The sequence below is a fragment of the Lampetra fluviatilis genome, chromosome 7 (genome assembly GCF_964198595.1).
Source record: "Lampetra fluviatilis chromosome 7, kcLamFluv1.1, whole genome shotgun sequence".
Classification (NCBI taxonomy): domain Eukaryota; kingdom Metazoa; phylum Chordata; class Hyperoartia; order Petromyzontiformes; family Petromyzontidae; genus Lampetra; species Lampetra fluviatilis.
In genome coordinates this window covers 4,964,588-4,979,394 of record NC_136281.1, presented here as the reverse complement: position 1 = coordinate 4,979,394, position 14,807 = coordinate 4,964,588, and the positions used below count along the sequence as shown (strand labels likewise).

At 52.2% G+C, this 14,807-nt stretch overlaps 2 protein-coding genes across 3 annotated transcripts in view; one reads left to right on the top strand and one right to left on the bottom strand.

The window, feature by feature from the left end:
• IARS2 (isoleucyl-tRNA synthetase 2, mitochondrial) overlaps nucleotides 1-1,629 on the top strand; it is a 28,007-nt gene extending 26,378 nt beyond the window's left edge. For both annotated transcript variants that reach the window (XM_078858263.1, XM_078858262.1), the window contains one exon: nucleotides 754-1,629. In XM_078858263.1, coding sequence (XP_078714389.1) covers nucleotides 754-905 — 152 coding nt within the window. In that variant the 3' untranslated portion in view covers nucleotides 906-1,629. The remainder of the gene's footprint in view (nucleotides 1-753) is intronic.
• The window catches only part of RAB3GAP2 (RAB3 GTPase activating non-catalytic protein subunit 2), a 34,153-nt gene continuing 20,959 nt past the window's right edge, over nucleotides 1,614-14,807 (bottom strand). Inside the window, 16 exon segments of the mRNA XM_078858264.1 lie at nucleotides 1,614-3,888; nucleotides 4,213-4,371; nucleotides 5,654-5,902; nucleotides 7,509-7,598; nucleotides 8,139-8,354; nucleotides 8,947-9,021; nucleotides 9,120-9,155; nucleotides 9,328-9,398; nucleotides 9,816-9,882; nucleotides 10,615-10,721; nucleotides 11,088-11,321; nucleotides 11,657-11,754; nucleotides 11,917-12,047; nucleotides 13,467-13,627; nucleotides 13,994-14,099; nucleotides 14,590-14,687. Coding sequence (XP_078714390.1) covers nucleotides 3,742-3,888; nucleotides 4,213-4,371; nucleotides 5,654-5,902; nucleotides 7,509-7,598; nucleotides 8,139-8,354; nucleotides 8,947-9,021; nucleotides 9,120-9,155; nucleotides 9,328-9,398; nucleotides 9,816-9,882; nucleotides 10,615-10,721; nucleotides 11,088-11,321; nucleotides 11,657-11,754; nucleotides 11,917-12,047; nucleotides 13,467-13,627; nucleotides 13,994-14,099; nucleotides 14,590-14,687 — 2,045 coding nt within the window. The 3' untranslated portion in view covers nucleotides 1,614-3,741.

Genomic DNA, 14,807 nt, shown 5'->3' with positions numbered 1-14,807 from the left:
GTTAGCAGGAATCGAACCCAGATCGTAGCGGAGCGCTCTGACCGATGCGCCACCGCTCCCCACACACAATACCTGCCTTGAGGTGGCTTGGGAGGCTCGCGGAGTTAACGTGCGCGTCGGAAGGCTGAGCCATCACCACTTAAATCCAGGTTTACATCTCGCATTCAACTGGGTTCTCTTCCCTTGAAAGAGAAATAATCGTCTCGGCCCAGTCGCCAGTGACCTCATGAGCCAGAATACACCAGAAACACAACAAATGACGTGTCACGATTCACCTCCACCAGCAGTTTAGCAGATTGTCTTTCAGACAGCTCTGTCTTCACCTGAGGACGGCTGCTTGTGTTGTGGCCGAAACGTCGTGAGAATTTTATTATGTTTTATTTTTATTATTTTATTATGTCCCTTCTACGTAACTTTACCGAAAGAACCAAGAAGATGAATCCCTGCAGTCACGAAAGCTTTAAATCGAAAGACTGTAACAAGTATATCGTTATTGTTTCTTTATTTTACATCGTGCGGAATATTGTAGCTGCTTATGATTGCAGGGGTCACGTGATGAAACCACTGCATACGACACATACATCTTCCCCACGCAATTTGATGCGATCATCCTGAGCCTCCTAAGCCAGGAAACTTCACCGAATCGTGGTGCTTGGGGGGAGTGGGTGGGGTTGAGTGATGACATGTGGAGTTCGTGACGTTTTTTGTGAGCAGCTGTACGCCGGTTCGGTGTCGTCGTCCCCCCCCTCGCAGAAGTCGGCATCAGCGAGCACCAGTCCTTCAAGCTCGCGGTGCTGCCGGCGAGCGGTGTCAAGTGCCCGCGCTGCCGCAAGTTCACATCGACCTCCGAGGACAGCCCCTGCAACCGCTGCACCAAGGTTCTGCAGGAGTTGAAGGCCATCTGAGGGCTGCCGCCGCCGCCCTCACTTGCCCCGTCCATCCCTCTCCCCGCGCGCCTGCCCTCGACGTCATAGCCCAGGTCGCACCTCCCGCGTCCGCCGCGGAGGCAACGTCGGCTTCGTGGGACAAAATCTCTGTTGACGGATGCTGCCTCGAGTTAATTTTAACTTGCTCAAAACCAGCCACCATCTGGGAGGGGGGGAAGGGGGGACACCGCTCCAGAGGCACGCGATAGTGGCCGCTCCCGTGGTGGAACTGCTAGTGGGCGGAGTTTCCTCAACTGCAGTCGCGCCCGTTCACCGATGCCCCGCATCACCAAGCACTTGAGGACATGGAGCCAGATTAGCATGCCCAGTCCTGCAAACGCCAATTTGAAACTTTGATGGACTGGATTGGAGATTTCCCTCATGGCTTGGCGGCCCTCCAGCTGTATCACTACATGCTCCTCTGTCTGGCAGTGGTTTGTTTCGAATGCAACACACTGCATGTACCAAAGCTATTACTGTAAAGGTAAGTGATATGGATTGCCGAGAGGTTCGTTAACGTTGGCTTGCAAGGAAATGTAACCATTGTATATACTTCACGTGGATTTTCGGTTTTAGTTCAGTGTGATGTGTTCTGCTCTATTTGTTAACACCTGTTCACCTTGTTGGGTCAACACGTGCCCTAAATGGAATGTGCAAAGAGCTGAGCAATAAAATATTACGAGAATGAAATTAAAAGCCGTTTTATTTGACGGAGGTACACATAATGCACGTCATACAGGTTCCTAAGTAATTTACACAACTTTACACAGAGGTCACCGTGGCTCGGTTACATTTCCAGGGCAACATCACAAGTTAGACGCTGGGCTCCGCTTCCCCGTTAACGCTCAAGCCACACCTTTGAATGCATCCATAGCGTCAATCGAGCCACCTTTATTTTTAACTCGCCTCTTAAGTATGTGTTGCATTAATATTAGTGTGTGGATAACTACGACATAGATACAAGACATGATAGCACTGTTTCACTTGACTCCGAACACTGAATATCGAGCACATTGTTATCAAATAAAACTATCAAGTTCCTTTTGGGGGAGAAATACAATTAAGTGTTTGGAAATGGCTTGACGTCTGCTTAAGGGCGTTAGGATTAATGTAAACATTTAATTGCATTTGTCAAATATCGCTCCGGGTGTTTCATGCTGGACACCGTTGTGTGACCTAACGTGTCGGTCGCACGTGTGGACGTGTGCCCCGAACACAACGCTGCTTTGTACATACAGAGTGAAATCCTGTATCGTCACGTGCGACACTTGAAGATACATTGTATTTTTTGTTATACTTGCCTCCATCCAAAAGTACCGGAGTGGTGTGGACACACGGGCTTCATTTAAACTTTCCAGCACATCGATGAACCAAGACCAAGAATGCACCTCTCACTTTCATGCCAGCACCATCTAGCATGCGCGTTAAGCACGCGTACAAATACATTTTTCCCGCCGCAAATAGCTTGGCACACAACTCGTTAAACTCGTCAAAGCAACGAAACACTTCACGTCACAACATCTGCATTCCGCCCGGCCACTCGCACGAGTTCCTGCGCGCACGACCGTGTTGCAACATCTAACCGTGCCCGTGTGGCGGGTTGTGCGAGCGTGCCTCCTGTTGTTAGTCGTGGCCCTGGTTGCAAACTTCAGCCTGCTCGCACGCTCGCGTCAACTCAACGGAAGCAGTGATACTTCGCGAGCAAAGGCCACAGCGACTTCCCACAAGCTGAGAGGTTAATTTTGCTCTTGTCCCCATTGAGCTGTGTACCTGAAGCGGTCATGGGGTAGAGTCGAGCCAAGGACGCTGGGGGCAAGGCCCAGGAGGTGGGTAGAGGTGCCTGCATCGCGCACTTTCAGATATGCTTCTGCGGCCGTCTGAATCCCTCTTCCCTCCGATATTCGGAAAGCCACTGGAGCTATGCAATTTGAAATCTAGATTGGAAACTAATTACTTTAGAACTGCTACTTATGTTTAGGTTGTTGTCCTTCCCCCGCACCTCCACTACGTACCGTGCGAAAGAAGTTCAACATACATACACTTGCCTGTACAAAATATGCTTGCGTTCCTGTTTACTTTTGAGGCACGTTCGAATGCAGTGTCAGAAAATTAACTGAAAGCTGTGAAAAAAATGAGTTTCAGCAGCATCTGCTGCCTTGTCATAAGGGCGCAAGGCCGTGCATCGCCAGGCTCTGCTGGCGTGTGAGCCCCTCGCCGATGCCACTGCTGACTCAACTAAAGTCTTGCTTGGTGTGCGAGCAAATGCACACTCCTGCAGTTTCCTCTCCTGAAGGTCACGACACACTCGGGACATTTTGGGGAAGTCGTCATCAGCAACTGTCACAAGCAACAGTGGCAGCACTACTTGCTATCGGGCAAACCTGATTGGTACTCCCTCTCGTGGCCAACTGGAAATACAACTTCTGACCAGCTCAAAGGTCGAGGTTACATGCCTACCTGGGGTTGCGTACTCTGTAGATGGATCATGTTCATCAAACACACTTCGAAACAAACTTTCCTTTAATTGGCTAGACAGAACTCGATGCCATTCCCCATACCAAATTCGCCACAGTTCAAAGTAAATCTGTTATCAGTGAACATTGCCAGCACCGATTTCGATCAAATTTCCCAGCGTGAGTCGTGGCCTTAACGGGAAATGTGCAGTAGCCGCAAACCGCTTCTAATGAACAGCGACATGATTCCCATGACAGTATAGTGCTGCGGCCGTCAAGTGGACCATGGCTTGTGTGTATGTGTAGCCCTCTTGGTTGCGCCGCTAGGACTGCCCTCGTGCGTCGGAGGCCGCCCGTGCCCGTCACCGGGAGAGGGCGTGCACGGACTCCACCAGCTGCAGCGCGAGGTTGTACTGTCCGTGGCGCTCGGGCAGCAGGTCCAGCACGTGCGTCACCAGCCGCGCCGTCGCCTCGATCGGCACGCTCGTGCAACGCAGCTCGCTCGGGTCCTGCGGGCGGGCGGGCGAGTGAGTGAGGAGCGACGAGGCAAGAGGGTGGATGAGCGAGAGGGTGGGTTAGCGAGAAGGAAAGTGAAATTGTAGGTGAACGGGCAAATGGACATATGGGCGAGTTGGTGGGTGGGTGAGTGAGCAGGCGGCTTATTGAGCGAGCGAGCAAGTTCGCGAGTGAGTTTAGTGGATGAGCAGTTGTGGGAGTGAGTGGGCGAGTTGGCGAGCGAACCCGTGGACCTGCGAGAGATTGGGGAGGAACGGCAATATGTGTGTGTGCGAGTGGGTGGTCGTGCAGATGCCCAGCGGGCGGGTGTGTCTCACCATGGCCTTGAGCCAGGTGCAGAGCGTGGGCGGGAGTCTGGACAGCAGCTCCATGCCGTCCTTGGTCTGCGTGTGCAGCAGCGCGTAGGCCAGCCGCTGCCCAGCCAGCATGAGCAGCTGGGATGCGAACACCTCGTGGTCGCTCACCGCCAGGCATGCCTGTCGCCACACGAGCGAGGATGTGAGACCGTGAGAATGAGCTCCAGCACGGAGGAGTGGTTACAAGGGGCGCTTCAGGTGCCTGTGCATTGGCCGTAGGCCACGGAGGTGCACCTGATTGGCCGTCGTACAGCGCAATGGTGCAGTCAATAACACCACATTATGCCGTGCAAAGGTAACATGCTAACAATTTGAGCAATAGGCCGTTTGTACAGAAGGCGGCTGACCAATAGGTTCGATTCCTCTAAAATAACTTCATTTCACACGCCGGGCATTTTTATTTCAGTGGTGACCTTGCAAGATTCAAGGGAAAAAACATTCAACTGTAATCATAGGTACTATTTTGCAACAAATTAATAAGACTCCATGTGGGTGAAACTAGATACAAATAAACCTTACAGCTCACGCAAGGAGCTGTGAACACACACACACATACCGTGTTGATAAAACCGCGGTGGCAAACTGGCATCTCCACCACATGTGGCTTTTTAATCCACCACATGCGGATCTATCTAAGGAGCATAACGGAGAACGAATAATGTGTCCCGTGCTGTGCAGGAAACTCAATAAATTCACACACTTGCTTCTCTGCAGAACTCGGGGTACTTTGTGGCTCGTGATCTGTTCTAGGTTGGCCACCGCTGTATTAGAATATATTTGCACACGGCCTGTATGTCTTCATATGGGGCTACGATGTCACATCTGCACCAGGCGAGGTGCCCCAGCCGATGGCCTGTGTGCGCGTTCGTTCATACGCACCGCCGATTAGCATGGCTGGCTACGTACGGTGTGAAAGGCCGATCACGACCGGCGTGCATTCACGTTCAACGTTTTTGGGTCAGATCGCGTTATTTATAAATGTGTCGTAACCCTCCACCACCCGACACGGCCAATCAGTAAAAAAGTGTCACGTTGACAAAAGACAAATAGTTCACTGCTTTAGCCCACCGGTGTGTTGAAGCGTGAAACCACAACATTTACAATTTGAGTACGACGTTTCGCTGGTAATTGCATCCAGCATCATCGGGCAATTCGCCAGAATGGTGAGGCTCTGCTCTGTCTCCCGTTCTTATATAGAGCAGCAGCAGGGTGACGTCATCATTAACTCATCAACTCGGTCGGTGGAGGGTTACGACACATTTATAAATAACGCGATCTAAACCCAAAAACGTTGATTATGAATAATATTGGTCGCGAAAGCCTACGTGTTAAACTGTGCATTCACGTGTCCGGCGTGTTCGTGCGCGGGTGTTCGCGAGCGCGAGCGCGACCGCGGCGCTACCTCCTCGGCGAGCGGGTCCAGGCCGGCGCTGTACAGCTCGCAGGCGTAGTGGCGCTTCACCACGTCCTCGTTCACCTGCAGGTGCAGCGCCATCTCCACAGCCAGCGCCGGCCACTGACCCGGCAGATCTTGAGCGCGGGCGCCCAGCGCCACACGGACTGCACCATCCTCACCCGACGGTCCGGACGCCCCTCCGAGCCTCGGTGTCGCCATCGCTGAAACTACGCCCGACGTCAGCTTCAGCAGGAACTTGCGGGGGGTGGCGGAGAGGGGCGGGAAGGGACGGTTTGCAGCGGAGGCACCCGATGAGTTTTTGTTACTATTCCTTTACGACGTGAGTTCGCTGCAGTGGCCGCAACACTGGCACCAAGGTCCTCAATCGTCCCATTAGAATGGCCCATGGGGTTTGTGAAAATCCACTGAGACGAAGGTAGCGGTTGTGACCGTGCCCCTATGAAATGTAACGACAGGACCACTGTGTGGTGTGTCCTTATAAATGAGTTGCAAGACTATCAAAGGCTGACTAAAACCTAAGGCCAGGCGGTGAGATACAATAAGGGCAGTATGTGGGATGTCGCGTGTCTACTGTGGCAGCTGCGGGCTCTGGCAGAGGGTAGAATGCGTTGGCGATGAGGTGCGGTGGGGGCATCAACGCTTCTAACTACGATGCATTGTTCATGTTGAATCCCAAAAAAACCAAGCTGCTCTTATCTAGCAGTTCCGTACATAGGCTGCATGTCACAGGATGTAACTGTGGCACAATTGACATTATTTGTGAAGTTTTCGCTGCAGTGAAGTTACGAGAACTCGCCTGAGTCACGTGACACAAAGCCGTGCCAGATAGCTTGGAGCACATGGCCTAGGTACGAAACCCATTAGCAACATCAGCAAGGATGAAGTCATCCTCTCAGCCGACAAGGGCAATGCCACTGTCATCATGGATAAACCACATACAGTAATAAAATTCAGGACCTACTTAATGATGGCAGCTATACCAAAATCAAGAGATCCTACCAACCATCTGGTTACAAAAAACAACAATATGATCACTGATTTGACATTTAATCGAATCAACCAAGCGAAATTCAAGATTTAAGGTAAGATTTGTTTGTTTATTTGGGTTGTATCTTCCTCAGCCTGTATTAAGACTTGAGAAGTTCATGGGCACTTACGCCTGATCAAGACTGCCAGTGGGAGGCGTGCTGTCTGGTTAAAAGACCTTGAGATCCAAACGCTGAAAAGTCGAGAAACGAGTCCTTAGGAAAACTAAACACTTTACCCTTTCTCGTATGATACAGGAGTTGTTAAGATGGTAAAACACCAACTAGACACCCATTACAAGGCATCAGTCTGCATTAACCACACATACTTGTGGTAACACTTGAAACGGATTGGCCGACACCACACTTGATGCCTTGTAATAGGTGCCTATTTGCTGTTTTAACACCTATGAGACCTCCTTTACCAGTAGCAAAATATAGCAGTAGGTTTTTACCCTTTCAACTGGTACAAAACTGACACCTTTATACAAGGCATCATGTTTGCAATAACCACAACACAAGCAGTCAAAATGCAAACAAAAAGAAACAACTCTGATAATGATATGCACTGCCCTTGAAGTTGATTGGTCCACACCCGAGACAGCTTTTCTTAGAGCCTAGTCTCCATTGGTGTTGGGACCAGAAGACGCCAGTTTAAAGGGTAAAACCCTACTACTATATCTTAACACCTCTATTATGGCAGAGAAGGGCAACGCCTTTTTTTCATCATCTTAACACTGGCAAAAGGGTCCCATAGACACGAGTCCTAACGAGACTTCGTCTCGTGACGTTGGGGAGCGCTAGCGCCGGGGCACCTGCTGTCTGACGGAGATGAGGCTCGGGTCCATCTCTCCCGACGGCAGCAGGGGCAGGGACGAGAGGTCCTTGAAGAACGTGTTCCTTCCCTGGGTCACAGCAGACGAATTGACAGCACAGAGCGTCACAAGCCAGAGCCATCGGGCAAACCTGATGTAATTTCACACAATCGATTACCAGCAGGGCATTGCCGATCATTTTAAAAGGTGTAGTTAACCTCTTAAACTTTGCGGGGATTCACCAACGTCTTAACATCATCTCCAAAGTGGATATTAAAGACCGTGATAACATATTCAAGATAAATTCATCGTGAGCTGGTGTTAGCAGCTTACCTGCAGCAGCTTAATTGCTCTGATAGCGACTGTCTATAATCATTCCCGAGGTGTTACAAAAAAAGAAAAGTTACTTCCTACAAGCCTCTTGCTCGTTTAAAGGACGGAAAATCCATGAGTTGTTTTGCCGGCTCTGTCAGAGCAACGCTGCCGTCCACGTAACAAAACGGAGCACAACTAACACCGGCTCCTCGATCCCAACGGGTTGACGGTCATCACGAGTAGCAACGATTCGCAACGAATCGTTGTTATGAGTCCCCCGTGGCCAGGCATGCGGGCGAGTACAATGCCCCTTACCCTGGCGTCGAACAAGGACAGGGGCTTTGCTCGCAGCGAGAAGCGCAGGGTGGCATGCAGCACGCAGCACAGCAGGTAATGGTGCTGCACTAGCGGGTAGTGCACGGCTGGCTGCTCCAGCGCCAGCTCGGCCAGGCATGCGGGGCCCTCGCTAGCGAGCCATGCCTCCTCCTGCTCCAGGCCAGGCAGCTCCATCTCGTCACGCTCCACGTCGGCCTGCAACGCGCAAAGGTGTGGGCACACGGACGTATGAGCGCACGGACACACGGGACTGGTGCCCGCCCTCGGTTGACGTAGCTGCTGCTCCTACCGCTGCCGACATCTGCAGGTGCGATTCGTAGAGCTGCTCGAGCGACGGTGTCGCCCCTTTGACCCACGCTTTGTAGGTCCACATCCTCGTACTGCTATTGATTCATTCGTCCGTCATTCCACTGACAACCCGAGAACGCAAACGACCACAAGTATGCGACAACACACGAAACCAACAAAACATCTTCCCAAAATTACCTGGACAGTGGGTATATGTTAAATGGAGTGATTGGTTGTTTAAGATTTCTCGCTCATTTATCCTTGCTGGCAAAGCCTCCAAGCGAGCTCCCTTCGTATGCCCGACTATCCACAGCAACGCTTTACCGACACAGCCAACGAGGCATGCAGCCGACCACTCAGCCTCCACCTGCACGGGGTTCTCTAGCACAGAGCACCTGCTGCTGCTGGGCAGAGCCAAGCAAAGGGGAAGCGAGCCACACGCCCGTTTGAAAGATGTGAACGGTCAATTTCGCGCGCGCGAGTGCGTGTGTCAAGTCACCTCCATGATTGTGTGCAGCAGCTGGCTGCAGGAGTCCACGAAGCTGCACAGGCCTTTGTCGCTCATGCCAACGTCCTGCGCCGCACACGCGAGGTTTGTTTTATCCGAGGCGCACCAACAAGGAGAATAAAATATCCATAAAATGCAAAGAGGCAAGATCACAAAATACTCACCCGCCTGCACAACCTTTCCTTTGGGGGTTTCCCGACCTTTTTGACCGAGCAGAAAACAAAACACCACTTGTTAAATGAATGTACCGCTGCCCGTTACGCGCGACACGCACACACACCACACGCACACACTACGCGCACACACCACGCGCATGCGACGCAATGGAATTTAAGTGACGGGTGCGCCTTGTAGTGTTACGTCCGCCCCTACCTTCTCCATCAGGAAGGCCACCGCAGACAGCCGCTTGGCAATGAACGTGTTCCACATCATGATGCTGATGCCTGCGTGGGCGCCGAGACCGCCTATCAGTCAACACCGCAGCCCTTGTTCCGACACCTCATCCAATGCCCTCGCCGTATGGGCGTGCAACATCTTTCGAGCGAGGGCCACGCCGTGTTTGGAGCAACGGTCACGCGGAAAACTTGGGGAACGCGACGTCGAATTAGCGGGCGCGACGCCGCGTTCGCAAACAAACGAAGGGCGTCGTAGCAACATCACGGCTTACAGCCCTCCATCGAGTCGCTTGCCGCGTGTCCGGAGCGCGCGAGACAGTCAAAACGACGCCGCGCGCCGCTTGTGACCTGGACGCCGTAGGTTGCCACATCCCTGCCTTCGTAGAACGTTTGACTATATTTCGACTTCACTTTTTTTTATTATAACGTAGACGCAAGCGCCAGGGACCGTGTGAAAGAACCCACCGAGTTTGATGTGTGCGTTGCGGATGCTTTTCAGATGCCTTGCAGCCATGGTGAGGAGCTCGCTCTCCTGTCAACAAGCATGAGACACCATTGGAACCTCATTTGCCAGTAAAAATATGATAATTGGTTTTTCACCCTTCTATCTGGCAACAAAACTGACAACTTTTTTTTTGGTCCAACCCATGTGAGACTAGGCTCTAAGGAAAGCTGTCTCAGGTGTGGACCAATCAACTTCAAGGACAGTGCACATTATCAGAGTTATGTTTTTTGTTTGCATTATGACTGCAGGTATTGTGGTCTATGTAAACATGACTCCTTGTAAAAAAGGTGTCAGTTTTGTTGCCAGATAGAAGGGTAAAAAACAAATTAAAAATGAGACAGTGCAGCAGACGCCGAGTGTGAACCAGCGGACGAGAGAGCAAAGAGTTCCCTCGTCGTCATCGTACTCTTCTTTTGGGTGAAATTCACTAATCGTCTATGCAGGTGCAAACAATGGAAATTAATACAAAGGATTGAAAACAGTGACTCAGCAATGTATATACTCATCATACAATGATACTAATAAGCGAGTATTTAGGATCCATTTGTGTTGTCTGTGGTGATCTCTTCCGGGCACTGTGGTTTATCGTGGTTTTGCCCGATTTAGCATGGCTCAACGTGGATTGGCACGAATTATCCTCGCTCGCTGTGGCTTAGCATGGCTTATCATGGCTCGGCATGACTGCATTGATTGGCCCGACTCGGTGCGGTTTGGCGCAGCTTATCCTGGCTTGGCGTGGCTCGGTTTGGCTCCGCTCACCTCAGGATCCTTGTTCCACCGCACCACGTACTCCCAGCAGCAGTGCGCGTGCAGCGCGTCGGCCTCCAGGCTGCAGGGGAAGCGCTCCGATGCCGCTCGCAGCACGGCTTCGTGGAGAGGGCAGGAGCAGCAGTAGGGGTTAGCGCAGGCTCGTTAACATAACAAAACCAGCCACGACACAAACCAGGCTCACGGTGGACAGACAAACCCCACTCACATGCCCGACGACTCTCCATGGAAGGGGCGTTCTGGTGAGTAATCTACCATATTTTTGTACACATATTGTGGGTCTTCATGGTATGCATTTATATTTGAGGTACTTTCCTGACCTTATCAGAATAACAAAACTATAACCATAAACCTCGCAGACCACTGGTAGATAACCAACAAGAAGCATGCCCAGGAAGGCATTAACAGAATTCACATAGATGCAACAAGAGAGACATTGGTGTACAACCGGTTCGCCAGCGTACCCACAATCTGGCTGAGGCTGGCGTACGCGCCACTCTGAACGTCACTGCCCGGCGGTTCTGCCCACGTGTCGCCCCCGTCCTCCCGGGTGTCGCCGTCATCGCCGCCACTGCCGCCGCCACCGTCATCGCCGTCGTCATTGACCCGCGGACGTCGGTGTCGGCACGCCCGGCCCAACGCATCAGGGGGGAGGCCCTGTCGCACCACCCATTTGGCGACGCTGTCGGCCACGGAGCCTGCAGGGGACGACACCCATCAGCTTCTCCCCTCGTCTCCCTCGCCCCATCGCGAGAGGGGGAGTCCCCTGATCCTAACCCATCAAGCCTCTTCCTCCCCCCTGGAAAACCCCCTTACCCTACTCACACCACTCAAAGTGGGAGAGAGAGGGGAGCCCTGGGAAAGATCACAGGGATTCATTCACTACAATTTTATGAAACGGCATATAGTTTGAGTGCAAATACATTATCATGTTGACGGTCCTGCATCTTTTTGCACGTGCAATGCCTTCAATGAGGAAGTGACTTTGTGCTCGACGTGACGGAGGAGGTCTCCGCCTGGTGCTGACCCTCACCCCGGCCGCCCTCGAGCAGCTTCTTCACGGAGGCGGTGCTGCTCGTCTGGCCCTGGGAGCCATCGGCCACCGCCACTGCTCTGTGGTGCGGATCGAGCCTGCGAGGTCAGAGGGCGTCGCGTCAAAATCTTACAAACCACAGCCCGGATAAAACCCAGCTCCTCGGTAAGGAAAGGGTTCCCCACCCCCGAAACTAGGCTAATCCCGGCCTGTCGTAGCATCTGAAGGGCCGCGCAAAATCGTGCGGGCAGCAGTCTTACTGGCCGTGCAGGAGCGTGTTGAGGAGCAGGCAGTCCTCCGTCTGTCGCAGCAGGAGGTTCCACTGCTCCATGTCCATGGACAGGGCCTCCCACGAGTCGGTCAGGTCCTTCACGGGGGACTCTGCGTCCGCCTGAAGCAAATCAGAGATCTTGTTCAGTGGCAGCTTCCTTCTCATGCCTGGTGCTAAAGAACGCAATGCACGTTGGTGTCTGCGAGTCGTCATATGCCGAATAATATACAGCCCATTGTCAATCCGCTATGCGCAGTGCACACCCCCCCCCCCTCAATTCTACAACCAATTTGGTGTCATGATTTGATTCAAGAATAAAATAAATAAATATGTATTAATGTATTGTGCTGCCTTTTGCGACTGCAGAATACATAAGATGTTGACTGTTACACACGTAACTCCATGTCTGTATTGTGAGCATAACAATTGATATGTGAATCGATGCAATCCTACATTAGCGTGGTTGGCTAAGTATCGTGCGAAAGAAGTTCAGCATACATACATACACACAAACGAGCAGGTGAGTGTGCATTTCTCAAGCTGTACATCATCCCTTCTGTTATGACGTGACCCCCATACAGCCATTTCCTGTCATTATTCACCATCCTCGCTGCACGATTGTATTCTTGGTACAATGCAACGCACTATCTAAAATTATACTTATGCTTCAAATATCTGCGTGTCCACTCCCGCCCCTCCCACCATTAGCCCACTCCTCCCCCCACGAGCCCACCCCTCCCCCCACTAGCCCACCCCTAGCCCCACTAGCCCACCCCTCCCCCCACTAGCCCACCCCTCCCCCCACTAGCCCACCCCTCCCCCCACTAGCCCACCCCTCCCCCCACTAGACCACTCCTCCACCCCACTCTTGCACAGAAAGCTACGTTACTAGTCAGTGCAGCAAAGAAAAGTTTAGTTTCTTAACAGAACAGTGCTACGCTCATGAGTACTCCACTCGAGTCGGCTACTTGTTGGGTTAACAACAATATAAATACAGCCTAAAATACTTGACTATCCTTTCATCGACTTCATCATCAGCTGTAGTCAATACACTGTTGGATTACGACCTTTCCATGCTGACGCCAGATGAAGGCCTCTCCAAGGGTGCCGCGGTGGCGAGATGTTAAATACCTCACCTGGTATAGAGGAGGTCGTGGGTTCGATCCCGTTCCTGACACCTGTGCATTTGGAGTTTGCATGCTCGTGTGGATTTTTCTCCGGGTCCTCCGGTTTTTCCCTCTAAATTTAAGACCATTCGTTTAAGAGTGTTTGGCTGCTAAAAATTTCCACACGATGATAAGCCGCTTCGTTGAGCTATCATTTGTGGCCAGGTCGCTTCTGAAATTGCGCTCTATAGCTCGATGGGGCCTTACCTAGTAAAATAAAAAATAAATGATAGTTTTTTATATATAGAAAGTTTACAGATGCCGTGATCTGTGACAGCGCTCGATATGGGTTCGATCCGCAAACGGCGGCGTGCAACTGTGCGTGCAACGCCGGGCCTCGCCGCGCCGCGCCACATCGTGTCGCGCTTCGTACCGCATTGCCGGCGATGGCTTTGGCTGTGCCAATGGCGACGCTCCTCCCGGCAAGCACCGCCAGCAGCGACGCCCCCACCGCCTGGGCGCCCACGCACAGCGCCCGCAGCAGCTGCCACCACGGGCTCACCGAGTGCAAGTCCCAGGTCTTGTCGATACCGCCTGCACGGCGTGCACACACACGCACACACACACACACAAGACAAAGATCAACCTTGATAGCCTTCATCAAATTGCTGGGGCAAGTGCTGTTAGCAAGTGCCTATGAAGGCCGAGTTGACCGAAGGGAGACCCAGGACCGGTTCAGATATTTCACGCCGCTGATTTTATCCATATCCAGGAATCGAACCTATGTTGCCAGCTTTGTAGAGCGGTGCGTTAAGCGTGACGTTGTTGCTCCCTCACGCGCACGGGCACATGAGCGAGGGAGCACTAGACCCTGGAGTCTCCGAGGGCGCCGCAGTCGTGTGCGATCGGTGGTGAGCGATGCCGCTAAGCGACGTGTGGAGGTCGATCGGGCCCCCGCACCTGTCATCCTGGTGATGAGCGTGAGGCACCGATGCAGGTTTCTCACGGCCGTCACATCGGCTAGAACGTCAAACTCCCGGTTGAGCCACACGGTGAGCAGCAGGCTCTGGGAAAGAGACATGAACATCGGTGATTACAACATGGTCCTCACCGCTGCCTATGACAGCAGTGTCACACTTTCATCAGTGCCACCATCACGGCAGGGTCTTCTTCTTTCATATGGTATTTGAAAAGCAAAGGATTGAATCCCATTTGTACCTCTTGCAACACTGTGTGTTGGGCAATGGTCGGTGATGCGAGTGATGGATTGCACAATTCAGCGACTCTTTGATTCTACATTTATGGAGGAAACTCACAAACCCTGAGAACTAGACTTGTACTGAGAACACACTCACCGAGAGCCCTATAGACTCACAGAGACCCTAAGACTCACAGAGAGACCCACAGACTCGCATAAGAGACCCATACAAGACAATAAAATGCGATGTGAGTGATGGATTCCACTTCACCGCAGTCACAATTAGGTGACTCCCCCCGTTGCCTACTCGTGGAGGAGGTAGCTGCATCTCGCCAAGCAGAAGCCAGGCAGCACTCACCACTAGCTGCTGTGCCCTGAACCCCGCCGTTTCCAGTGTCTGCCACACGGCGTCTGGCGAGAACTCGCCGCACAAACACTTCCAGAAGAAGAAGTTCCCTGCGGGGTCGTCACAGCACACGTCGTGAGTGAAGGTTACGTGGTTACGGTCAGTCTAAACTAACTCACCACACGCACACACTGTTGTTTGCTTTATTACGGATGTAGGATGAAAGTCGT